The following is a 25600-nucleotide window of genomic DNA, read 5'->3' as shown; positions in this document are numbered from 1 at the left end:
ACAGGAGGATTTCTGACGATTTCCTCACCACCACGAGGAAGCAGACATCCCGAAGGTGGGATAGTGTGCAAAATAACGGGCCTTCTTTCTTCAAGCAGTCAACGTCACGGGAAAACAGAGTGGGTCGACCATTCCAGCATAAAAGAGAATAAAATACGTAGCAACCAAACGCAATGCGTGAATCTTGATTAGCTCCCGGCTTGTGTTTTGTGCTTTGAGCTATAAAAGATACTTTGGGAATAGAAAGATTTGATGAGACTGCATAAATGATTAGAGAAGTATTTTTAATTGTCTCAGAATGATGATATTTTAGTCAAATTAGAGGAAGTCTCTTATTTTTAGGGGAGAGAGAAAAAACAAATACAGCAAAAGGTCAAGTGTGGACTCTAACTGCTAAGCGTACCAGCGACAATTAGGCAATTCTCTGAACTTTTTCATCAGGAGAAAAACTTGACAAGCCTTTTGTTAATAAAGTCATCTCCATTAGGGCACCTGGGTGGCTCAGTCGGTTAAGCATCTGACTTCAGCTCAGGTCATGATCTCAGAGTTTGTGAGTTCAAGCCCCTCGTCTGGCTCTGTGCTGACAGCTCGGAGCCTGGAGCCTGCTTCGGATTCTGTGTCTCCCTCGCTCTCTGCCCCTTGCCCCTCCTTCATGCTCTCGCTCTCTCTCAAAAATAAACAAACATTAAAAAAAAAGTTTTTAATCAAAATAAATCATCTCCATCTGCTTTCACGTGTGTTCATCTAATCATCCTAATTCCACCTCCTTTCTCTTGGCTCCTGTGACTGCACATCCCCCAGTGTCTGTACCTCTTTCCTCGGGCTCTGGCTGCACTAATGCAATTTCTTTGCACTTTGCAATTCCGCTACTGATCATTCAGTTAGAACTTCAGAGAGCTCAACCTTGACCCTCTGCTCTCTCCCACTCTCCTTTTCTCTACTTTCTTAGCTTCAGTTGCCATCGAAATGCCAGAGACTCTCAAATGTGTGTCTTCGGGCTAGACCGCTGATCTGTGGTAAATGGATCTGAACTGCTGAAAAAAACTTAACTAAAGCACTGAACTTCATGGGAAACCTAAGATCCAAACTGACCTACTAAGTCAGAGCACGTTCTTTTCCCTTATAAAATTCCCACCATCTCAGCGTAAAGGGAAAATGTTAATAGCGTGCAAATCTAATAAACTCCTGGCTAATTAAAAATGGTTGTAGGGTAATTGTCCCAGGTAATGGAATGTTTTCATCAAATCAAGCTTCAGCCACTTTTAAAAATACATTACCACATATCCCCAGTTAGTATACACAATGCACAGGGCATCATTTTTTTTTTTATTCCTAAATTTAAAGCACCTTCATGTCAAAACCCATAAATATCCGTGTTTTTTTTGGGGGGGGGGGTAAAGTATTTAATTTGAGAGAGAGAGAGAGTGGAGGAGGGGCAGGGAGAGAGAGAAAGAGAGAGAGAGAGAGAGAGAATGAATCCCAAGCGGGCTCTGTGCTATCAGCTAGCTGGAAGCCTGACGCAGGGCTGAAACCCACGAATTGTGAGATCACGACCTGAGCCGAAGCCCAACGCTTAACCAGAAGAGCCACCCAGGCACCCCTAAAAACCGTAAACATCTATATACTGAGTATACTTAGTTGAGATTTGAATTATACCACGAATTTACATGATATAAGCAACTGAGTCGAATCTCTATAGCCTCCGGGACTCACTTGGAATTTATACAAATTCCAACATCCAGCCGTGCATTCTTTAAAAAAAAAAAAAAAAAAACCAAAAGGCTCTTTTACACAAAAATAAACCTGCCAGGGAAGACCCAACATGAAGCCTTGAGGTCCTCACGGAAGAGCAAAAATTCATAAAGTGTCTGAGGCCATGAGAAGTAACATCTAACAAATGGGCAGAGATGGGGAAAATACACTGCACTCAAGCTTCCCCAGCAAATGGTGAACATCTCTCAGAGATCTTACCTGTAACCACGCCTCCCACTGGTTTTGAGGAAAGCTCTGGAATAGTCTGTGGTGTTTCTGCGGGTGTTGCAAAAGAATTAAGGCAAGTATTTGGGGCACCTGGGTGGCTCAGTCAGTTAAGCGTCCAACTTCGGCTCAGGTCATGATATTGCGGTCTGGGAGTTCGAGCCCCGCGTCAGGCTCTGTGCTGACGGCTCAGAGCCTGAGCCTGCTTCGGATTCTGTGTCTCCCTCTCTCTGCTCCTCCCCTGCTCACACCCTCTCTCTCCCTCATAAATAAATAAAAATTAATAAAAAAGAATTAATGCTACTTGGCAATGAGAAAGAATGAAATCTGGCCTTTTGTAGCAACGTGGATGGAACTGGAGAGTGTTATGCTAAGTGAAATAAGTCACACAGAGAAAGATACCATATGTTTCCACTCTTGTGTGGATCCTGAGAAACTTAACAGAAGACCATGGGGGAGGGGAAGAAAAAAAAAGGGGGGGGGTTAGAGAGGGAGAGAGCCAAACCATAAGAGACTCATAAAAACTGAAAATAAAATGAGGGTTGATGGGGGGTGGGAGGGAGGAGTGGGGGGGTGATGGGCATTGAGGAGGGCACCTGTTGGGATGAGCACTGGGTGCTGTATGGAAATCAATTTGACAATAAATTTCATATTAAAAAAATAAAAAAATAAAAATAAAAGTAAACAAATCCTAAAAAAAAAAGAACGCAAGTGTTTGTTGTTTTGTTTTGTTTTGTTTTTTTGCCAAAAAGAATGGGGAAAAAGAACAAGCCTCAAAAAAAAAATGCAGAAACAGGGAGGATTATAGTTTGCCCCCATTACACTCAAGTTAACTCTTTCCCCCCATCTTCTGTGCTCTGGGACTCAAAGACATGGCATTGATACTTCGGTGTCAGTTTATCTATCAATACAGGATTCCTTCGGCATCTGCGTCTACCTGGATGACATATCAGAACACTTCTTCAAAGTCAGGGTGTCAGTTCAAAACCAGGCAAACGCTCGTCACTTGTGGGTCTCTCAGCGTTAAGCATGACTCGTCTAAGTCATGACTAGCGCAGGCAATGCCCTTCCTTAACCAGACTCCTTGCTCATCTGTGCAAAAATTTCAGAAGTGAAGGAAACCGTCACTCTTGATGAACAGGTGGTGCCAACTCACTAATTATCGTAAACAGGGAATCATGACATATTCCCAAGTGATGTCTACTTTGCCTAACAACGGTCACATTTAAAGATCGGGTAATTTAAAAAATTTTGCCCAGATCACAGAAGGCTAGTGATTCCCCAACTAAAACGGACACTGTTCTGCTGAGCGGCAAGGCACATTCCGGAAAATGAGTCAAGCAAATTAAAACCAAAAATGTTATTTATCAGGTAAAGGTAATGGTTTTGTTTCATCTTCGTCCATGTTTCCGAAAGCTCAGGTTTGCAATGATCTGACGTTAACAGAAGTCCAAAGTAATAACTGAATCTCAACCATGAGTCAAAGAAATCACACTTCTGGTGTGGAAACAATAACAATTTAATGGACAAACAAAATATTATCACAGTGGATAAAATATCGAAGCATTGTCGTGTTTTCATTCAACAGCATGAAGAGTTTTTTGCTGTCTTCCATTTAAAACTCTTTAGAACCAAATGAAGTTACCAGCAACTTTTTAAAAAGGAGACTATCACAATATTCAAAGAAACACGAATTTAGCACTGCAGACATTACACAAATAAGCAAAATGCACAGTACCCACAACCAGAGCTTTCTAGAAATCTCATATTACTCACCAATTTATTTGATGTTACATTTCAGACAAAATGAACATAAAAAAAAAAACCTTATAAATATATAAATCCGAACCACAAAACACCTCCTAAACATCAGATTTACTCTAAGTACAAATGGGTTTTTGGAAACTGCATTCACAATGCTATCTAAACTAGATTTTATGAAATTATAAATGTATTGAGCTGTAACTTGGGGCTCCAATTCATTGGGCCACACCCCACGTATGCTTTCCCGTCATACTCCCCTTGGGTGGGCATATTCTCAGAGTCAATAGTTATACGATTAAAATAAAACTACGACTATTCTAAAAATAAGCGTCAACTCTTCCCGAAAATTCGGAGATTGGACTGACCCACTGTAACGGTGCCACGCAACGAATGTTTCATCGCCAACAAGTTCAAGTAGTGTTAGTAACGCCCTTTTCTAAGAGTAATAAATATTCTAATGTTAATCATCAGTAATGGGTTTTAGGAACTGAAAAGCGCTATTTTTTTTTTTTTTGGCCTAGTTTCTGTGGACATTCTATTCCCTCAAACCTAAAACCTGCTAGACAATTTCTTCTCATAAATATATACATTCGACTTCCCCTCCGTCACAGAATCATTAACATGAGTCACACGGCTTACGCTTTTATTTGAAATCAATTACGTAAGAACTTGAACCCGTTCTAAAATGGACTGCCAACAGGACCAGCGATATGTCAAGATGTTCTCTGCCGTTTCCTTTGTGTTTCCTGGGAGGGTCCTCTCGAGCAGCCCGCCGGCTCTGCTTCTGGCCCATCTCTTTGCCCGGCCTCCTGCAACACAATTTTGCACACAGGCCTAAACCACTGTGTTTGGGTTACTATTCAGTACAGCCCAGCAAAATACGTCGGTCCGCGGCACCTCAGACCGTGAGCTAGAACATCTCCACAATTGTTTCTGGGCTTCCACGGCCACAATTCATTCACCCCAAACCGTTATAGGAGTAAGTTCCAGAAGTTCGCAGTGGAATTTGAAATACAGTGGGGGAAAAAAAAAAGCCTCATGAGTGTCTAACAACTAATTTCAGGGGAACCTCATTCTGGGTAAGGGGTGGGGCTCGTTGAACAAGGTGGCTGACAAGACAAAACTCAACTAAAACGTTTTAGGGAGAGACTCCACGGAAGGTTTCCATGAACACTAACTGGGCTGTGAGAATTTCAGAGAAGACTGAGGCGAGAGGAAAATAAATATGGAGGGAAGGGTGTATCTCAAAGACAAGGGGCCATGTTCTGTCATGAAGGGCGCTGTGATGCAAAGTCCACGGTGGGTTTAATTTCTCTTCAGTGATGTGGCAGAACAGGTATTTAATTGAAACCGCACAAGGGCACGAGGCCGATTCGCTCTTGGCAAAGGGGCCTGTGCACAGGGAACAAGCCCCTCGCTGGGGCAGCAGACCACAGACAGTGGCCTTAACTTCGAGACAAAACACCTGAAGATTCCAGGGAACGTCAACAACCAGGCGTGGGAGGGGAGGCGGGGGGGGGGGGGCGCGCAGGGGGAGTCACACTTTTTAAGCGGCCGTGTCTCAGAACAGCTTTCCTCTCGTGTCTACCCTCCACCACAGATTATCGAGGATTACGAGAAAAATCGTTCATCCCTAGCCGTCTACAAAGACCTTACTACAGCCTGACCCCTCGCCCCTGGGGCCTGTCTAGCAGGGCTGGGGGAGATCTTGGCCATTTCTGGGGGAAGACTCCCCGGAAGAGCTCTAGGAAGGCTTAGCTCCTACATTTCTGCATCTTTGCCAACCCCTAAGTAGAAATGAACGTGTTTATGTCCAGCATACAGGAAAACCGACGGAGTCCAGACTTCGGTGGAAAAAGAGACCACAAACATTTGGCCAACGGCTTCGTTAAGGTCACGGACGCTCCTCACAGAGAAATACAAAATAAACAAATGATGAGTGACCTAACTTCAAAGGTGGCAACGGGTGTCAAATTTCCTAGTCTGCACATCGGTTAAGAAGAAGGGGCCACACAGTCTAGAAACTCGTGACAAACGCACTGGCAGAAACCGTACACCATGAGGATGACAAGGCTCGAAGGGACGAGGCTGACAAAGACGACCCCGAGGGTGACCTTCTTAGACACGAGTAAGTAGATCCCTAGGGGTAAGGAGCTGAAGTAGAGCAAACCCAGCAGCCAAACCAGCACCCGGATGGATGTCTGAAACAGCAGGGATGTACAGTTCCACACGGTCCAGTTGTGGGACACGGTGGTGACAGAGTCGAAACTTGCAGGCCGGTAGAACTCGACCACAGGAGTGGAGCTCAGAGACGGGGAGCTCTCTCTCTGCACCTCCATGATGGTTATGACCAGGCAGTTGGAGGAAGCGTGAGAAGGGCTGACGAGAGACGCCAGCCTCTTGGGGGTCAGCAGCAGCTCAGTAGGGTTTTCTGGCAGGCACTTCTTGCCTTTGCCTCCGCAAGTCAAGTTTACCAGGATGTTGTTGTCATCCGGCAGGCTGCTGACTTCATCATCCGGCAGGCAGGTCTCAAACCTGCAGAAAGGGCAGACGATGACGCCTTGCGGGGAGTCCCCGAAGTCTAGGATCTTGTAGAGGCATTTGGCACAGACCCTGTGACAACACTCCAGCACTTTGGGTTTCCTCTGCTTCAGGTTGTACCGATTGTAACAGATCTTACACTCGAGCTCGTCAGAGACCTGAGAGTCTGCCCCATCTTCCGGCGGCTGACTGGCCATCCTGAAAGGTGTGGACACGGTCTTTGGCCAGAAGTGTCTCTCCGAAGGATGACTTCGATTAAGGTGTCCCTCTGAATATCACATCATCCGAATCAGGCAGTGGGGCCAAAGGGCAGGAAAAGGAGGGACAGAAATCAGAAATCGTCCAGGCATTTTGAGCTTCTACATTCACTCTGTCTCAAACACATATTTAAAAAGGCCACACGCAGGGTCTGCAAAGGAAAAAAAGAGATTCTAATATAGTGAAGAGTTCACTGAAAAGGGCTTTCTGGAATTTTCAGAGCTCCAGTGGCTGAGAAGCCATAGATTTAAAGGTTAGAGCCCCTTCACCTCCTCACACATTTCTGCGCCAGGACAGGAAAGTATTGTCTCCATGCTTAGCTTTCTCAGTCCACAGATACGGTAGGAAAGAACGAATCCAGATTCCTACTGGTCTAAGTACGTTCTAGAGCATCGTGATTTTGACTACATACAGAGATTCTGTCTCTGAAACTCGTAACATTTCTGGGCCCTTTGAAAACAGAACAGGACGTGCATCAGAAACAGACACATTTGCAATCAAATTCCATTCAGTACCGACTGATCGATTCAGATCATCAATACCGTAAATGCCAGTCTTCTAAATACCCTCAGCAGTGCTTAGGAATACACACAAAAGAAGGAAAGCCTTAAGGATAAGTTCACTCCAGGAAGAATGGGGCAGATGACACGTGACACAAGCATTACAACCAGGCCAAGTCTAACTCTCAAAAAAAGAGAAGTAAACACAAGGGCAGCTGGGTGGCTCAGTGGGTACGCATCTGACTCTTGATTTCAGCCCAGGTCGTGATCTCACGGTTCTTGAGTTCGAGACCCACGTTGGGCTCTGCGCGGACAGCACGGAGCCTGCTTGGGATTCTCTCTCTCCCTCTCTCTCTCTGCCCCTCCCCCACTCACACTCCTGCTCTATCGCTAAAAAAATCAGCAAACATTTAAAAGAGAAGTAAACAATACATGCACAGTTGCATCTCTAAGCGAGAAGAATCGTGCATGCATGGCTATGGGGACGAAGTCCTCAAAGTTCCCCTACTCGCCCAGTTTATTTCATGTAAACTCTGTCTCTGCAGTGAACAGAAAGCATAATAGAGTCAACAGTGCCTAACGTCGGCCCTCGGGTGCTGTTACTGGCTCTGGACAGAAGGCTGAGGCTTGATTTCGTGCGCCCAGTCAGCCCTCGATTATTAGCAGTCACAAAGGGGGCTGAAGTCTGGGCCGTCTCCACATCACCAGTATTTGGCTTTGACGTGTATGACTGTTTTGGTAAGAGATTGATCTTATGTTTTGCTGGGGAAAATATCGAAATGTACTTGAATTTCTGAGCACACTTCCAAGCCCAGTGGCGGAAGGCTGCCGCAGCAGCTGTAGAAAGCCCAGCACAACTCTTCGAGGATTAACTTCGCTGTGGGTCATCCTGCTTAACAGAGGAGAGGCAGCAGGTGCCTCGACTTGAAATATTTGGAATTATGAACAGCTGGCTTGTGAATATATATTATCTTCCTTTTTATGACTTCAGCTAATTTGTTAATTGATATCATATAATACAAAAAGGCATAACGGATGGCAGTTACGAGACATAATGTTGGGAAAAGGAAGTCACTCCATAAACAGAATCTCTAGTATCACCCAAGACACGGAGGTAGGGGTTTTTTTTTGTTTGTTTGTTTGTTTTTTAGTTTTTAGTTTTTAGTTTTTACATTTATTTATCTTTGAGGGACAGAGAGAGAGAGAGAGAGACAGAGCACAAGTGGGGGAGGGGCAGAGAGAGACGGAGACCAAGAATCCGAAGCAGGCTCCAGGCTCCGAGCTGTCGGCACAGAGCCCGACATGGGGCTTGAACGCATGAACCATGAGATCATGACCTAAGCCGAAGTTGGGGGCTTAACCCACTGAGCCACCCAGGTGCCCCGGGTTGTTTTTTTTTAATAGAGTTTATTGTATACGAATGCATGTGTTCATTTCAAAACTGCCATCATAAGCCAATTTCTGTACATCTCCTCTTACGCACGAGAAAGGATATACAGACACACACATCCTCTCTTCTGTGCCCTTTCTTTCCATGTGCCCTCAATGTTCTCTTCATTCCTGGTCCTGAAGCATGTGCCCATGTGATCGCGAAATGGGACTGTAGCTTGCCCACAATTCTACGAAGCTGGCTTCCTAGTCTCCTGTGGGATGGACATCTATCTCCAGGAGGGGAGCCAAGGGCCACGGAGATGTTCTATCCCTGTCACTACACCCGGTCCTCGCCACCTTCACAGAATGGGGCCCGGCACCGGGCAAGTCTGCTTCCTGGACAGCTCCCCCTTGTCAGGCGTCCCCTGTGGCCACGCACAGACCACAGGCCCATCCCAAAGGAGTATGTTCTGTTCTCTGTGCAGTCGTCCTCCCACTCAGCCTTACTGCCTTCCAAAACCCAGGCGGGCTGAAACTAATAACAGGGCTAGAATTCGCAGCAGTGACTGCCTCCATCGCCATCGAGAGGACCGATGGGTGTGAAGGTGTGTGAAAAAGTAAAAGACAAAATGTAAACATATACGCCGAGATATCTGGAAAAGAGCAAGTGAAATATTCAGCGAGGACAAGTTAGCAAAATCAGAGAAAGCTAGACTGTGCATCCAGTAACACCAGCAAGAAGCGTATATGGATGTGAAAATTCGGCATTTGATGAGCAGCTCGTCCCATTAATACTTTCTGTACCACGCTTTGAAACAAAGCTTTCCTTTTGTCACAGGAAACCACTCTATCGGACCTTCGAATGTGGTGACACGGTGTTATGAGATAATGTTCCTCTTTATAAAACTTCGCATCGGGGGCTTCTTGATAACGTGCAAAGAAAATACCAGATGTTCGAATATCCAATCAAAGAGACATCTACTTCAGTCCTAAGGCCAACCGTAGCAAACCCGCTCTCACCAGCACAAATACTTTAAGTCCTGCCTCTGAGAGAGGCCCCCCCTGGGCAGGGCTGGCTGACAGCCTTGAGTTGCATCCCTGGAAATGCGGCCAGGACAAGGGTTTCTTCCTGGGATGCCATAAAGCAGCATGGCGATCGTTCCTCTCGGGAAGGCAGGGTACCACCTGCTGGAGTTCTTAACAGTAAATACTTCAACTGTCTCCTTGTGACTCGAGGGTCTCTCAGAGGACTCGCCTAATAACCGAAAATCTGTAACTTCATTGGGCTGCCACGAGTCAGAGTTATTTGGTCCTCCAAAAGCTAGGCGTTCACCCCTGACAAGAGCTGCGGGCAACAGTCACGATGCGGAGTGAAGGAAGTCAGACCCAAAAGAGCACATACCGCAGGGTTCCATTTTTAGAAAGCTCAAAACACACACACACACACACACACACACACACACACACACACACACGCAAAACTAAGCTGTGCGGATGCAAGTTTAGGTGGTAAAGCTAACATGAAAAGCCAGGAATCGATCAACATCCAAGTCAGGATCTCGGATGCCTTTGAAGGGGTGGAGAAGCGGGGTTAGAGGGCACCGGCTGATAGGCTGATGGTCCTCTGGGTTCTCAGGAGTGCTCAGTTGGTGATATGCCATCGGGCAATACGTTGTTTCTGTACTGGTGTTATCTTTCACGGTAAAAAGTAAGAAGTAAGAAGTAAGAAGGGGAGAGGGGGCGGGGAGGGGGGCGGAGAGGGGGAGGACAGGGAAGGGAGGGGAGGGAAGGGAAAGGAAATGCCTAAATATTTTTGGTATTTTTAATAGCCTGGATTTTTCTGTCAGTAGGTATTTCAGATCAACTTATCTTTCCCTCTACGATCTGTACTTCCATTTCTTTTCTTTTTTTTTTTTCTTCCACAAAATCGAAATGTCACTTATTCGTCACCTAAACATCCAGGCGCTACTGTTAAGTCAATATTGAAATGAACAGCATCTTTAAGACACGCCGGTCTGGCGCGTTCCCTGAGGAGAACTACTGTTGAAAGTCTGTGTCAGCAGGCACAGGGGACAGAGTCTGGCATGCTAAAACCGCCTCAAAAATAAACACACATAATTAGGCAAGATGACAGATGTGTTACACCCATGTTATCGTGGTAAACATCTTGCAATATGTACACGTAATCACATCACGGTTACACCTTAAATTTACACAATGGTGTATGTCAACTGCATTTCAGTAAAGCTGGGAAAAGGTTTTCTTTTCCTGGAAAAACACGTATTTAACTATATGAAGGTGATATTCCTTATCAACCACTTAATAGTCTTCAATCCTTTTATAAGTCATCTGGGGTAAGACCATCCACGTAAATATTTACCTACTATGAATCTTGGTGCTATCAGACCAACGTTTAATTGCACTGCCCTAAATGTACGGTACTTATTGTTTGACTCAAACCCACTTCCTCCACTGCTCAATTCTTTTGATCTTAAAGATGCAAGTTTTGCTTCTATTTGAGGCAAAGCCTCCAGCAGACATCTGTGGTTTCCGTCTACCTGGGATCTTCCGGTTTTCTCCTTTACACAGACCTGCACCCCCTTCTGCCACTGCCACCGCTTCTGCGGGGACGTGCTCCCTGCGCACTCAAACCATGTGACTTGTGTTTCCACCGTCCACTGCCCGCGCTGCCTCCCTTCTCTCCAGAGGTGTGGCTTTGTGACCTGGAAGGCCAAGGGAGGGCGCACAGACCAGAAAAAGATGTTTCAAGGAACTGTCCTGCCCTCCAGAGGGAGAAAAAGGGAGAAAAAGCCACAGCCAAAACCAAAAAGAGAAATACAAGACAGCAGAAGGTGGAGATACAGACAGAGGCAAAAGGCAGACACCTGACGACAGGTGAACCGGACCTGGGTGGAGGCTCCTGTGAGCCAATGAATTCCCTTCTTTGCTTCTGCTGGTGTTTTGATTGGATTTCTGCTACTTACAACTCCAAGAGCCCCGGACACAATTACCATGCTGTATTTGATTTGAGAATGTATTATGTTTTTAGATCTAGGTTCCTCCTTGCTAGGGCAGAAATTATAAATGATTTGTAAAACTGAATACATGTACTTTTAAAATTTCACTTGTGTGCGCGAGCACACATGCACATATACATACAAATTTAAATTTACTAAACATGCAAAGGTCGTCATAAATATCATTGTTTATTAGTCGCGTGTGTGCGCGTGTCCGCACGCATGAGTGTGTGTGTTCTTGTGTATCTGGCCAATTTCTCCTCTTCACTCCCTCCATCCACATCAGCGTCAATGCTACCTTCTTCCCCGTCCCCCCCAGTCACACATATTAACTAGCTGGTATGTTTCTTCTGTATATAGTTCCATGTACACATATTTATCCAGTACATATCATTATAATGGCACACACAAGCACCGTGTTTTCCATTGTCTTGACTATTTAATACCCACTTGTCCGCATCTTGCTTTTCCCATTCAATAACGGTTCATGAAAAGCTCTCAATTCAACTGATGAAAAATTCCTTTTTTCATGAGTGCATATTTCATTCATCATTTGGATACACCGTAATACAGCCAACCACCTCTCTCCTGGTAGACATTCATCCATCTCCATTCTTCCCCAACACGTACATTTCGGCAGAACACAACCTCATGATAAGCATCCTTACATCCGGGTGTTTTTATCTCTTTGAAAGAAAAGGAGTGGAGTTCCTGAGTCAAACAGATGTTACCCCTAACAGATGTGGCCAGCCTGCTCTCCAACAGGAGTGTAACCCATACATCAACCAGTAGTAATAAAAGCACTTTGTCCCCCACCAGCAATAGATGTTATTGGACTTCAAATGTTTGCCTGTCTGAGGGGTGACAGATCATGATTTGGGTCTGAGTGCCTTCTCACCTGTTGGCTTTCTGTGTCTGCTCCTCTCTGAACTACACCTTCTCATTTTTTGCTTATTTTTCTATTGGATTGTTGGGCCCTTCTTGTCCATTTGTAAACATTCCTTGTCATGAGACACATGAAACTCTGTCCTCTGTATTGCAAACGCTTCCTCAAATTTTACTATTTATTGGCTTTGCTTCATATGTTTTGAAATGCAAAATATTTGACTCTTCGGACAGTCAGATGTTCATCCTCTCTCTTGCAGCTTCTAGGTCTCCGATCTTAATGCTGCTCCTAATATTATACATGTGGCTGTTTTCCTACAAAGTTTGTCTCGCTTTATTTTTAACTTGTTTTCAGTTTTATATACGGTATAAGATACAGTCCTAATTTTATTTTCTTCCAAATTTGGACATTTATATTTGGCAAGGAAATAACCTATCTCTTCTAGTTTTTCAAGTTCGTTGCCATAGCGTTGAATACCGTTCTCTTTGCTATCTTCTTTGATTCGTTCCTGCCTCTCTGATTACGTCTTTGTTCTCATTTCTGGTCTTGTACATTTTTTACTGTTTATTTCCTAATCAAACACATGAATCTTTGTATCTATTTTGCTGTTTCAAAGAACTAGAAAATGCATTTGTCCTTTACGTTATTTTTTGTTTTATGAGCTTCAGCTTTCATTTTTATTATTCTCTCTTTCTAACTTGTTAGTTTGTTTTGTCATTCTTTTTTCTCACTTTATAATAAGGGTACAATTTGTCTTTATTCTTAAGTAATGAAAACATCTAAAGGCTGTAAAATTCCCACTAGCTATCCCACTCTATCCCAAGCCTTTCGGAATAAATTGTGCTCCTTTGACAGATATCTAGGTATCTTCTAAATTGACTTTTGTTTTCTCCTTTGATGCTAAGGTTTTAAAGAATGTTTTTAAGTTTCCAAACAGTAAAGGGTCTTTTTACTACCTTCCATTATTTGTTTCTAATATTACTGTGTTATGATCAGAGAACAAGATCTATAAAAATCCCTTGCCTTTGAATTTGCTAAGGTCTTCTTTGTGGTCAAGTATATGATCAAGTTTTGCATCTGATTCAGAAACGAATATTCTGTGTTAAGGGATGTGAGGTGTCCCATGCCCATCAAATCCAACTTTTTTATTTGTTCAATTTCTCCATCTTAGGGTTCTATACAAGGTTAGCACAGGTTGAGACAAGCAAGAGATGTTTATGCAATTTCTCACCATAACTATATTTGCATTTGTAATACTTTTGCTTTACAGATTTAGTGGCTATGTTATTCTATACATACAGGTTTATTTACCTCCCTCATCAACTGTGCCTTTTAAAAATTATTATGTAATGTCTTTGCTTATCTGATTTATGCCTTTCCCTTAAATACTACCTGTCTAAACCTCATATTGCTAGTTTCTGACTCTCCGTATTTGCATGGGATCTTCGTCCATCCTTTTATTTTCACCTTCTCTCACTTTGTCTCAAGTGTTTTTCTTATAAACACCAGATTACTGCATTTTGCTTATTAACTCAGTCTAACAGTATCAAACGTTTGATGGGGAAATTTTAGCTCATTTTCACTGAATGTCAAGACTGCTATATTCCAATTTATTCTTTCCTTCCCACTTGAGTTAACTGATTAATGTAGAAAATTTCCTCTGCTAGTATCTCTCTTCACCTTGAGGTGTTTCTGTTTAACTTCTCATGTGGATACTTTTTGTTTTATACTGTTTCTGGAGTATTTTTGTCAGAAAATGGGTGATGGCATCTCTGAGTTCCTAAAGAGCAGCAAATTTTCTTTTACTCTGACAGGGAAATGGCAGCTTGGGTATGTATGTGGCTTTCAGGTTGCTGGCTTTTTGTCTCTGGAAGTTACTCCACTGTCTCTAGCACTCTGTCATACATGAGAAATCTGGGGCTAGTCTGATACTTCTTCATGGTAGTTCATTTGTTTTCTCTGTCTGGAAGCTTCTAAGATTTTGCTTTTTATTCTCAAGAGTTCAAGCGCTTTCCCAATGTATACAGAGATGTGTTTTTTCATAAATCTTGCCTGGAACTTGATGAGCCATTTGAATTTATAGACTCCAGGGGCACCTGGGTGACTCAGTCGGTTAAGCGTCCCACTTCGGCTCAGGCAGATCATGGTCTCGCAGTTTGTGAGTTCAAACCTCGCATTGGGCTCTGTGCTGACAGCTCAGAGCCTGGAGCCAGCTTCAGATTCTGTGTCTCCCTCTCTCTCTGCCCCTCCCCCACTCACGCTGTCTCTCAAAAATAAACATTACAATTTTTTTTTAATTTATAGACTCCAGGCTTGATATTAAAGCTCAGAAAAATCGTTTCTTATATTTATGTAATTATGGCCTTTCCTCCATCCGTTCCTTTGCCTCCTTCTGCCTTTCCTGTTACTCACACATTGCATTTCCTGGATCTGTTTTCTCTTGTGATTTCCGTCCTTTATATTTTTGTTCTGTGCTCTCGGGTTCTTCTGCCTGACTGGCCAGGGTGCTAATTCAAGCCTCAGGAATAATCGTCGCCTCTTTTAATTCATTTGCTGATGTTTGATTGGAAATTCACGCATTTCATCTCTAGGAAGCCTTTTTGTGCTGCATTTAAATCTCCTTACACGCTCTTAACTACGTTTTGTCAGATTGTCATCCGTCTCCAGCCGCTGCTCTATCGCATTAACCGTGTGTTCTATCTGTTCTCACGGACTGTCTTCTCGCTGGCTGTGGTGCCATTATTTCTCTTTGTTGTATAGCTGGGGTTCAGGTCGGATGGTTGGAGGACCCATGTGGCTGCACTTGCATCAGCAATGGGAGCACAGTGGCCTCTGTTCCTGTAGAGTGACTCCTGGAGCAGTGCGACAGCAGGCAGGCACCAGGGCCCCGCCGAGGCACCAAGGGGGAGGGCTTTATGTTCTAGAGTCTCCTCACTCTCTCCCAGCCTCCGAAACAGGGAGGACTCAGCCCAAGGGTTCGCCTTCTCCTTGGTCTTTTGTGGGACACGTACACACACAGTCACCCGCACACAGTGGGGCGAGGGAGGTTTTCAATTTTCCAATTTTCCTCCCAAGACTCCCTCAACCTTTGTAGATCAGGCTCTATATAGTATCCGATGCATTCTGATCCTCCCCCAGGACTTATCAGATGCCCACCTTTATTGCCAGCCCCATCCGGCCCAGGAAGTAAGCCCCCACCCGCTCCCTCTCACCCTCAACTTCCACAGAGCTCAGGACTTCCCTGCACTGCGGGTTCTGTTGGCTCCAGGGGTTGGTCTGGGTCAGGAGAGGCAGAGTAGAATGGAAAATGGCAGGATAGTGAACCACTTTACCTTGCCATCTTCCCAGAATCATCCTCACCAACTGTAATTCCTGGGTTTCTTTTTCAAATGTGTATCCAGATCAAAAACGTGGGAATTTGTGATAAAAGTTTAATTGGGGGGGGGGGGGCGGGACATGGGAGTCCTCATCATGTTCAGTGACTGCTGTGTAAAGACACATGTCAAACTGATATACATCTCTAAGTTCATAAAGATTTTTGAAATTCACTTTTTAAAAAGGATTCTCCTTCCCGAATATTCTTTTGTGTTATTCCTTCTATAGCAAACTGTCTAACCCCAAGAATACATAAACTTGCCACCCACAAGTATCAGAATCCTCTTACTTTTTCCTTGGCTATCTTGCTACCGCTCAAGTCCTGGTTTCTATTTCAGAAGCTGTATTAACACATATCAGTTATATCAAAAAACCACTAGATCAGAATTCTTCAGGGGCGCCTCAGTGGCTTAGTCGGTTAAGCATCGACTTCAGCTCAGGTCATGATCTCGCAGTTGGTGGGTTCGAGCCCCACATCGGGCTCTGTGCTGACCGCTCAGAGCCTGGAGCCTGGAGCCTGCTTCCGATTCTGTGTCTCCCTCTCTCTCTGCCCCTCCCCCAATCACGCTCTGTCTCTCTCTCAAAAATAAGTAAACATCAAAAAAATTTAAAAAAAGAATTCTTCATATCATATTTTCATATTTCAAAAATATTCATCTATACTTTCAAAAACTTAGACTGTTCATGGTCTTTCCTGTTTGGATCTTAGGCTATCTTGGGTCTTCTCCCCCAGCTTTTCATGATATAATTCTTCTATTTCAATTTTAAATTTACTAGTAGACCATTTTACCTAACTATCCTTTGCCCTTCCCCCACCACGTGTAGATTGTTTGCATGCAAATGGAGTTGTAATAATTCTCCACAGCCCTTTGCAATGTGACTTTCTATTGACCCATCAACAGGTGGAGGAAGCTGCTTTCCCATCCCTGAAATCGAGGCTGACCTTGTGACTTACTTTGAATAGCAAAGTGAAGTGACTTCCTAAGAGTTCTGACCCTTGACCTCAGGGTGCTTTGCGGCTTCTGTTGGCCTCTTAGGACCCTGGGACAGCCATGTGGGGAAGCCCAGGCTACTCTCTGTGAAGACGAGAAGCCCAGACAAAAGCCAGTATCAACATCCACACCAACACCAGTCATGCGAGTGAGACCATCATGGCGCAACCAGCCTCTGCTGAACCACCAGTAATTATATCCATTGAATGAGTGACCCTAAGAGAGACCAGCCAAAGAATCATCCCTACAGAACCCAGTAGAAAATGCTGATCCACAGAATCATGAGCAAATAAAATGGCTGTTATTTTAAACCACCATGTGTTCAAGTGGTTTGCTTTACAACAATAGATCACCAGCCTACCATGCTAAACTATCCCTTTCTGACAAAATCCAAAGCTAATCTCTGTCCAAAGAAATTATCTTCCTCATTTATCAATGGCCGCCGTTCCTACCTAGAAGATTTAGACATTCTTACGTACTCGGAAGCTGCCTGACCCTGTGGTTCTTGCAATTTTTGTCTCTGTGAGAAAATTCTTGGTCAAAATCCAGTTCTTGTATTTTTGCTATATATAAACCTTTATGATCTTTATCATAAGTTTCTGTTAATTATAAGCCTCCAAGAAGCTCAAAACTTTTAGAAATCCTGCATAATCTTCCTAACGGTGAAAGGCAATTATAATTCCCTTTTAACAGATGTAAATGCCCATAGAAGGTAAGCATTTTTTCCAAGATGCCCTAAGTTAGGACAAACGGAGCTCAGAAACAAACTGTCGCTGTGATCCTATTTTCCACCTATCCGGGGCTCTGGCCTGCGTATTGCTCTACTGTCCACGCAAGTTGATTTTCTATGCCTTGGGGTGACTTTAGGTTCTTCCGAGTGATTCTCACACAGGTTTCATTTAGCCTGAATCATGCTCCCAGAGTCCATCAACCATTTTAATTTGGCATCAACGGAACAGGTTCTATTTTTCCCCTTATTTCAGAGCAACAGCTGCCAAGTTCCAACTCTCATTTCCTGGATCCTCCTCCCATCCTGGAAAATAAACATGACTAGCATCGCTTTCTACATGATGAGTCGAGAGATCCTGAAGGGCTCTCTAACAATAACAACGACGACGACACAAAACTGATACAAACTAAGGGATTGTCATTTCCGTGATCTATGGTTTCTGTTTTCAGAGCCAGTGCTAACGATTTGCTTCTGTCTTTCAATTTCTTTTTTTTTTTTTTTTTTTTTTTTTTTTTTTGCAAAAGGAGCCTCACTCCTCAAACAGGGTCACTTCGTGGGCATCAGTTTTTATGACAGCCTAAATTCTCTGACTAATGATTTGGGAAACATTAGCAATATTTGAACTTTCATATTACAGCATGACCACCTCAGAGTTCAGGTTTCTGCTATTATGCCTTTTCATTAAAAGCAATCTTTCTTGCTATTATAAATGGCTGTCACTTAGAAAACCCTAAAAGAATTGCCTTGACAGATGCCGAGCACTCATTCCTAACAGATCAACAGCTGACTCTCAATGAATTTAATCTGCAACACCCATAATCCTTAATGGCTGCCTGACAGCACACACACCATTCCAGAAACTTCCCTCAAAGATTAAAACTCTTGCCCCTCCTCCAGGACCAAGCAATTTAATTTGATAGGGAACCATAATCTATTCGAATACAGCCAAGTTAATGATCTACAATTCTAAGCTATTGATTTTGGACAAGAAGCCGCTATTTATACATGCGGAGGAGAGATTTATGATGCATTCTTTGCTAGGGTTTTAATCCAAATGAACGTCCAGCAACAAAGGAGAAAAACCAGGTACTCCTCGCCCTATGCATAGTGACCCACATCGGCAACCTCACGGCCCTGGATGTACAGCCAGGAACATGACCGTCACTTCTGGCAGTCTGAGATGGAAACACATAGGGATCTGGAATCAGGAGACCTAGATTTGCAGGCTAGCTCTGATACTGACTGGTTACGGGATCTTGGGCTAAAAGATAATGAACCCTGCCTCACGAGGCAGTGATTCCATGAAATCACATAGGCATAAACATTTTTGCATAAATAAGCACCATATGGATGTCCTGGAAATCTAGAAGTAACATAGCCATTGATATTTTTAAAGTACTCAGGGGCGCCTGGGTGGCTCAGTCGTGAAGCCTCTGACTTCCGCCCAGGTCATGACCTCACAGTTGGTGAGTTCGAGTCCCACATCGGGTGAGCGTGAGCCCCACTTCGTGTAAAAACATGAGCCCCAGGTGAGCCCTCCTTCTCACTCTCCCTTCTCTCCCCGCCCCCCCCCCACTCTGCCTCTTTACCCCTTGTGGGATATTCTCTCTCTCTCTCTCTCTCTCTCTCTCTCTCTCTCCCTCCCTCCCTCGTTCACTTGGGCCTTCTCTAAAAAAAAATAAAGTCCTTCAGCGTTCCAATCTGGTATTAACAGAAGACTCTGCATTGAATACAGTACCGAAAGGTACACAGGTTTTCTGTCTATAGATAGAACATGCTGCAAGTAAAGTATATGCTACTAATTCTGCAATATCATACTAAGCTCCACTATCTGATGAGTTGCCAGAGATCTTTTATTATGTTTTTCTTAATCTGTCTACAGGGGGCATTAACAGATCATGTAGAAGTCTTACAAGTTTCGATTGGTTGATTTGTACCTTCCTCTTTACTCGGAAGAGGCAAAGATAAGATTTAAGAAAATCAAGGGTTAACGGGGATACAGGCTGCACATGACATTATTATTAAAAGTGACTGACTCCTTCCCCATTAAACAAACCTCTTTGCTATTAATTCCTTCCTCCATAATTTCCCCTGGCCAAGGCTTACTAAAACTCTCGGACCATATCAAGAAAGAATAAAATGTCTAAAGAAACTGAGGTGCTTTGCACCATTTCTGCAATTTCAATTTCAAACTTAGGTGGAAGGAGCTGAACTATTCTGATGCCAGTTTCACTGAATGAAACGAACATCACACACGCACACATGCAAATATTCCCTCTTTTTCCAAACCAATGTAAGCACCTCTCTTTTGGAACAAAGATGGAATGTATCTACTTGTCCAAAAAGAATGCAGTCACGTTCCTGAAGTCACGCAGAAGATCAAAAACTTCTGATATGTTTTTATCCGTTTATTAGCAATTGATAGTAACGTTATCTCGATGGATTTAGAAACTCACTTAAAAGATCGACTGCTGAATTTAATTCTTGACTGACTCATTCATGATATACCTCTCTTTTGAAACTCTCTTTCATTTAATCGTTCGACAACTATTTTCCTCGTATCTATTATGTGTCCAGCTAGATGCTAGATGCTGGGGACGCAAAGACAAACAAGATAAGAGTTCTGAAATCAGAAGCTGATTATAAAGGTACGTGGATCCTTTTCTGCCTTTATCTGGTTTTACCTCTCGACAGCTTTCTACCCAATGACGACCTCCTTCCTCCTGAAACCCTCTCTTCTCATTGCTGCCGTGATGGAACACTCTTCCAGTTCTCTTCCTGACTGCTCGTTCTCAACGTTCTCGGCCAGCTCTTCTTCTGTCAAATCTCTAAATGCTAGAGCATCCTCGCACTTGGCCTCGAGCCACATGCTCCTTCTCTATTTGCCATCTTTCCCTTGGATTGTCTCATTTACCCCAACAGCTTTAAATACCATCTGACAACTCCCCCAATTTTGTGTCTACAGCTCGTGCCTTTCTTCTCAGCTCCATACCGCCTACTGGACACCACCACCTGTCTCTTATAAATATGGCAAATTAACCTAAGTCCGAGACCGGCCTCAACCCTCCTCTGCAACTCCCACCCAACCAGCGTCCCCATTGGAACAACCGGCACCACAGTTTCCTGTTTTTCGGGCCCAAACCGGGAGTCATCTTTGATTCTACGGTGTGTCTCATCCCCACGTCCAACCCACGGGCAAGTCAAGTCAACTCCGCTTCCAAAGTGAGCCTCCAGTCTTTCCACCTTCATCAGATCTTCGACCTCGTCCACTACAAAACTGCCTCCTCACTGATCTGCCTGCTTCTAAGCTTGCCCCACTGCAAACTATTTTCTTTGCAGAAGCCAAAAGTGCACTTCTAAAGATACAAATTAGATCATACCTATTGCTTGTTCAATAGTTTTCCACTGCATAGAGATTAAAATCCAAACTCCATACAGCAAGGCACAACAGTGTGGCCCCTGCCTTCCCTCCAGTCCCCCCCTAAACCGCTGTCTACACTGCCTTCCTATCACATAGGCCTTTGTTAAGTTGCACGGACAGTCCAGGCTCTTTCCTGCTTTAGGCGATGTCCTTGATGTGAGATGTCCTTACCAAGCTCATTCTCTCTTACGGATCTGAACCTCCAGATAAAGTCTTCAGGGAGCACCTCCCTAATTACCTTCTTTTTAAAATTCTTTTACCATTTGTTTTCTATTATAGCACCCTTTTTTTTTCTTCAACCAACTTCCATAATCCCAATTTAACTAATTAATTTGTCTGCTCTCAATCTCCACTACTAGAATGTAGTTTCTAAGAATACAAGTGCCACTGATACGTTGTTTCCCACTGTGGCACAAGCACCTATCATAAGCCAGCACAGAGTAAATAGTTGCCAAATAAATAAGTATACTGAACTATCTCCAAGATTCCTCCTCTCTCCATCAATCGGTGTTACCACCTCACACATTGCTAAGTGTGGTGAAGTGAGCACTTTGTCTTGATAAACATTCTTGAACACTGTACATTTTTAATCTGGGTTTTTAAATTATAAATCTAATGTCCTATAATTATCGTAAAGAAATATTGAATCCGATCAGATGAATTTCCCAAAAAATCTTTAACTCGAAAGTAAATATGTAAAAATATTCATAAATCACAGCATCCAGGAAGCCCTTCATAGATGTTGAACAAATGAATGAATTCCTTTATCTTCATTACTGACGATCCCCAATTTTCATACATATTTGTCCACCATTAGCTTCAGGTTTAGGCTCATCACAGATATGCATTAATAAAATGGATACAATACAATTCCTTTAAGATTGTTTCTCTGTAAATGTCCAGACATCAACCTAAGAAGCTATATGTTGCTTTAAGACCTTTTTTCATTTTCTCTAAATGTACCCTGATATACTAAGCAAAACTGTCATCACCACTATATCTAAACATAGCTTTCTCAAAATTATTATAGACACAGGAAAAGCTATAAAGGTGTTATGTTTATAATATTACTCTACAGTAAAAACAAAGTGACAAAAATACTCTTCCTGTCCCCAAAGTGTTTTGTTCACTTCCCAAATTCTAAAGTACATACCGTCTCTTCTCCAGCACCAATAAAAACATTTACAACACCTCCTGAAATGTAGTATATTTACAGCTACCGAAGTCCAACTGTGCTCTGACTCAGCAACATGAGAACAATCGAATTCACGAAATGCTTTAATAAGGGGCAAAAATGCTTTAATAATGGGCCAGAAAATGGGCAAGGGGAAACGGAAATCAAGTCAGATTTCGTTGCATTTATTTGCCCTGAATGGCTTTTCTCAACAGGCTTTTCGGACTCAACCTTAATGAAGATGTCACTTGGCAACACAGCTACAAAATGTGGCGTTACTGACTGGCACAAACTCAACCACAGAGATCAGGATAAAGCGAAACGCTACAGCATTATTTTTGAGGAGCTAAAAATGATAGTTGTACAGGAAAAGCAGCGCACTGTGAAGAAAGATACTTTTGTATTTATTACATATTAAGGTTAAGCGACTGTGTTGTGTGACAGACCCATTAAACACTCCGACCCTCAAAAGGCAAACCTAGAAGAGTGCTGCTGTCTTTCTTATCAGCCCAGAAAATAATTGGCTTAGGGAAGCTTCTAAGGTATGAAAAAAATTTCTCCCAATTTTATGGTTGAGAGAAAAATAGAGCTCAGATGCTAGTATCCTTAAAGGTGGTCAGAATTAGTCTAGAAAATCTTTGTGGAGGGGCGCCTGAGCGCTCAGTTAAGTGTCTGACTCTTGATTTCTACTCACGTCACAGTCTCGTGGTTCATGAGATCGAGCCCCGCATTGGGCTCTGTGTTGACAGCATGGAGTCTGCTTGGGACTCTCTCTCTCCCTGCTTCTCTCTCTCTCTGTCTCTCTCTCCCTGTTTCTCTCCCTCTCTCTCAAAATAAATAAACATTAAAAAAAAAAAAGATGCTACTTCCTCTTAAAAAAAGAAAAAAGAAAATCTTCATGGAAAGGAGGGAAACGTGTTGTGGGACAAGATATATTAAATGGAGAAGTAATGTCATAGAGTCTAATGCAAAGGATAGCCAGCCGAGATTGGGCCAATGCAGAGACCGGGTGTAGTGGAAAATTAAAATAAACAGTTATTGGGGCGTCTGAGTGGCTCAGCCGGTTAAGCGTCTGACTTCGGCTCAGGTCACGATCTCATGTTTCGCGGGCTTGAGCCCCGCCTCTGGCTCTGTACTGACAGCTCAGAGCCTGGAGCCTGCTTCAGATTCTGTGTCTCCCTGTCTCTCTTCTTCTTCCCCCACTCGCGCTCTATCTCTAGCTCTCAAAAATAAATAAACATCGAAAATAATTCTTTTAATAAATAAATAGCTATTAACAACAACAGGGCAGAGTAAAATGGGGAAGCAAAAGAAGCAAGAAATACATGACCGTCAAGTGAAGGCCTAGTCTCAGAGATCAGAGACTTGAAGGGAAGAACAGGTTAAAACCTAAAAAGAAAGAAAAGCAAGATCCCAGTGCGCTCAAGGCCACAGAAGTCCCCCAACATCCTTCCTGCTTATTCTTCCAATATAACACACAGCTGGGCCCACCTTACCACATCCTGGCTGATACTAACGTTATCAACTTTTCCATTAAAGCCAAAGTCGACGTAGGATAGTCAATGATGGGCTGTCTGTATGCCAAGTGTATCCCTTGTATAACTGACTTTTTAATGGCCGAAACTGAGAGACAGGGGCACAAGTATTAAGGGGCCCTAAGGACTGCCAAGGATCCAAGGCTGGAAGATGACCATGCACACACCAAGGAACCTATGCGAATGACCGCTCAGTATAGATGGTAACTAAGCAGTGCCACGCCGTGGCCACAGCTGACCAGGACTTTTAGTGAAGGATGGAAAGATCCCTGGAGTTCCCATCATGCACGTTTCTACTACAGGTACAACGCTGAACAGATGCCAGGTGATTATGGAGCCCCTTGGTTCTAATTCTTCAAAAAAGAGTTCCTCCGCCTGCCTTCCAACTTGTTCTGTTGCCAGTTCCCGTAGCAATAGGCTATAACACGAATTATTACTCCACTTACTCATTCACTCTGTTATGAGCTGAGTATGGCTAAATACACTCGACTTTGGGGGCGCCTGGGTGGCTCAGTTGGTAAGCGTCCGACTCCAACTCAGGTCATGATCTTAGTGGTTCGTGACTTTGAGCCCCACGTCAGGCTCTGTGCTGACAGCTCGGGGCCTGGAGCCTGCTTCAGATTCTGTGTGTGTGTGTGTGTGTGTGTGTGTGTGTGTGTGTCTCTCTCTACCCCTCCCCTGCTCGCACTCTCTTCTGCTCTCTCTCTCTCTCTCTCTCTCTCTCTCAAAAATAAAAAAAAATATGGGGCACCTGGGTGGCTCAGTTGGTTAAGTGTCCAACTTCGGCTCAGGTCATGATCTCACAGTTCGTGAGTTCGAGCACCGAGTCGGGCTCTGTGCTGACAGCTCAGAGCCTGGAGCCTGCTTCAGATTCTGTGTCTCCCTCTCTCTCTGCCCCTCCCCAGTCATGCTCTGTCTCTCTGTCTTAAAAATAAATAAAACATTTAAAAAAATATTTTAAAAAAATAAAAAAATAAACATTAAAAATGCACTCACTTTCTGATGGTTTTTGAAACTGATATTTTGTATCATTTTAAAATTTGTTGTATCTTTTTATAAACCAGATGATTACTCGCAAGTAAAATAAAACAAAATAAAATAAGACAGCTACTGGGGGACAACTTTCAGAAGGCTTTAAACCCATCTTCAAAATCTTTTCATTGATCAACCAGCAGCCAGGGGCCCCATCAGTGACAGGAATACATTTAAAAGGCACCTCAAGAACACGGTGTACTCTTTCTCTTAGATTTTGTTTTTATTTGTTAGAAAAAAAGTCAAAGTTGAAACATCTTATACTCCACAATAAATATAGAGATAAAAACATCAGAGCTCAGAACGAGACACAGAGTTCTAAAAGTCATCCATCTATGGGGAGTAACTGAAATCATGAGAAGTAAGACTGGCAAACCGTGAGCCTTCCTAGGAAGTTAAAGTAAGGTAGAGAGAGAGAAAATGAGAAATGCGAGGATGCATCAGCAAGATCTGGAAACATCGTTAATGAGCTGGGGAAAGAGAAGAGAGAAAAAGAATCATAAAGAAGACAGGAAGAAAGACAGGTGATCTGTAAATCCAAGGACAGAAATGACGAAGAGGGAAGTGTCAAAGCAGCACGCGGGCCAATGAGACAAACACTTAGAGAAGACGGCACGTAACCATAAGCATCTAAGGAAAAGACGGACTGCACGGGGCTGGGGTGAAAGTCTGGCCGTAACAGAGACAAAAGATAGACAATGACTTTGAAGAGCTGAACAGAGAAAAGGAGCGAGAAAGAGCATTATCACAGCCAACTGATCTCAGTGAAATACCGACGATCAATCAGGAGACAGCCTCTTGGGACGTACTAAAATTTGAGCTCTTCGAGTATGTCCATTTTCCCCCCACTTGGCACTAATGAAAAAAACATATGGGATTAGATCAAATTTCACATCGTAGGCTAACTAAATGATGTTGCATTATGAACTTTAAAACGTCAGTTTGGCTCATCAACAGTGACCTAGTCATGATAAAAAAGACAAGCATGTTGGGGCGCCTGGGTGGCTCAGTCGGTTGAGCGTCCGAC

The 25600-nt window shown here is 43.4% G+C and overlaps 1 protein-coding gene and 1 pseudogene across 1 annotated transcript in view; one reads left to right on the top strand and one right to left on the bottom strand.

The window, feature by feature from the left end:
• Positions 1–3478: 3478 nt before the first annotated feature.
• The window catches only part of RNF182 (ring finger protein 182), a 62770-nt gene continuing 40648 nt past the window's right edge, over positions 3479–25600 (bottom strand). Inside the window, exon 3 of the mRNA XM_053223180.1 lies at positions 3479–6691. Within this exon, the coding sequence (XP_053079155.1) occupies positions 5736–6479 (744 nt within the window). The 5' untranslated portion in view covers positions 6480–6691 and the 3' untranslated portion in view covers positions 3479–5735. The remainder of the gene's footprint in view (positions 6692–25600) is intronic.
• On the top strand, positions 22248–23892 carry LOC106974161 (rRNA-processing protein FCF1 homolog; annotated as a pseudogene).

Source organism: Acinonyx jubatus, chromosome B2, assembly GCF_027475565.1.
Source record: "Acinonyx jubatus isolate Ajub_Pintada_27869175 chromosome B2, VMU_Ajub_asm_v1.0, whole genome shotgun sequence".
Lineage (NCBI taxonomy): Eukaryota > Metazoa > Chordata > Mammalia > Carnivora > Felidae > Acinonyx > Acinonyx jubatus.
The sequence above is the reverse complement of the archived record's forward strand: the minus strand, read 5'-3'. Positions and strand labels throughout refer to the sequence as shown.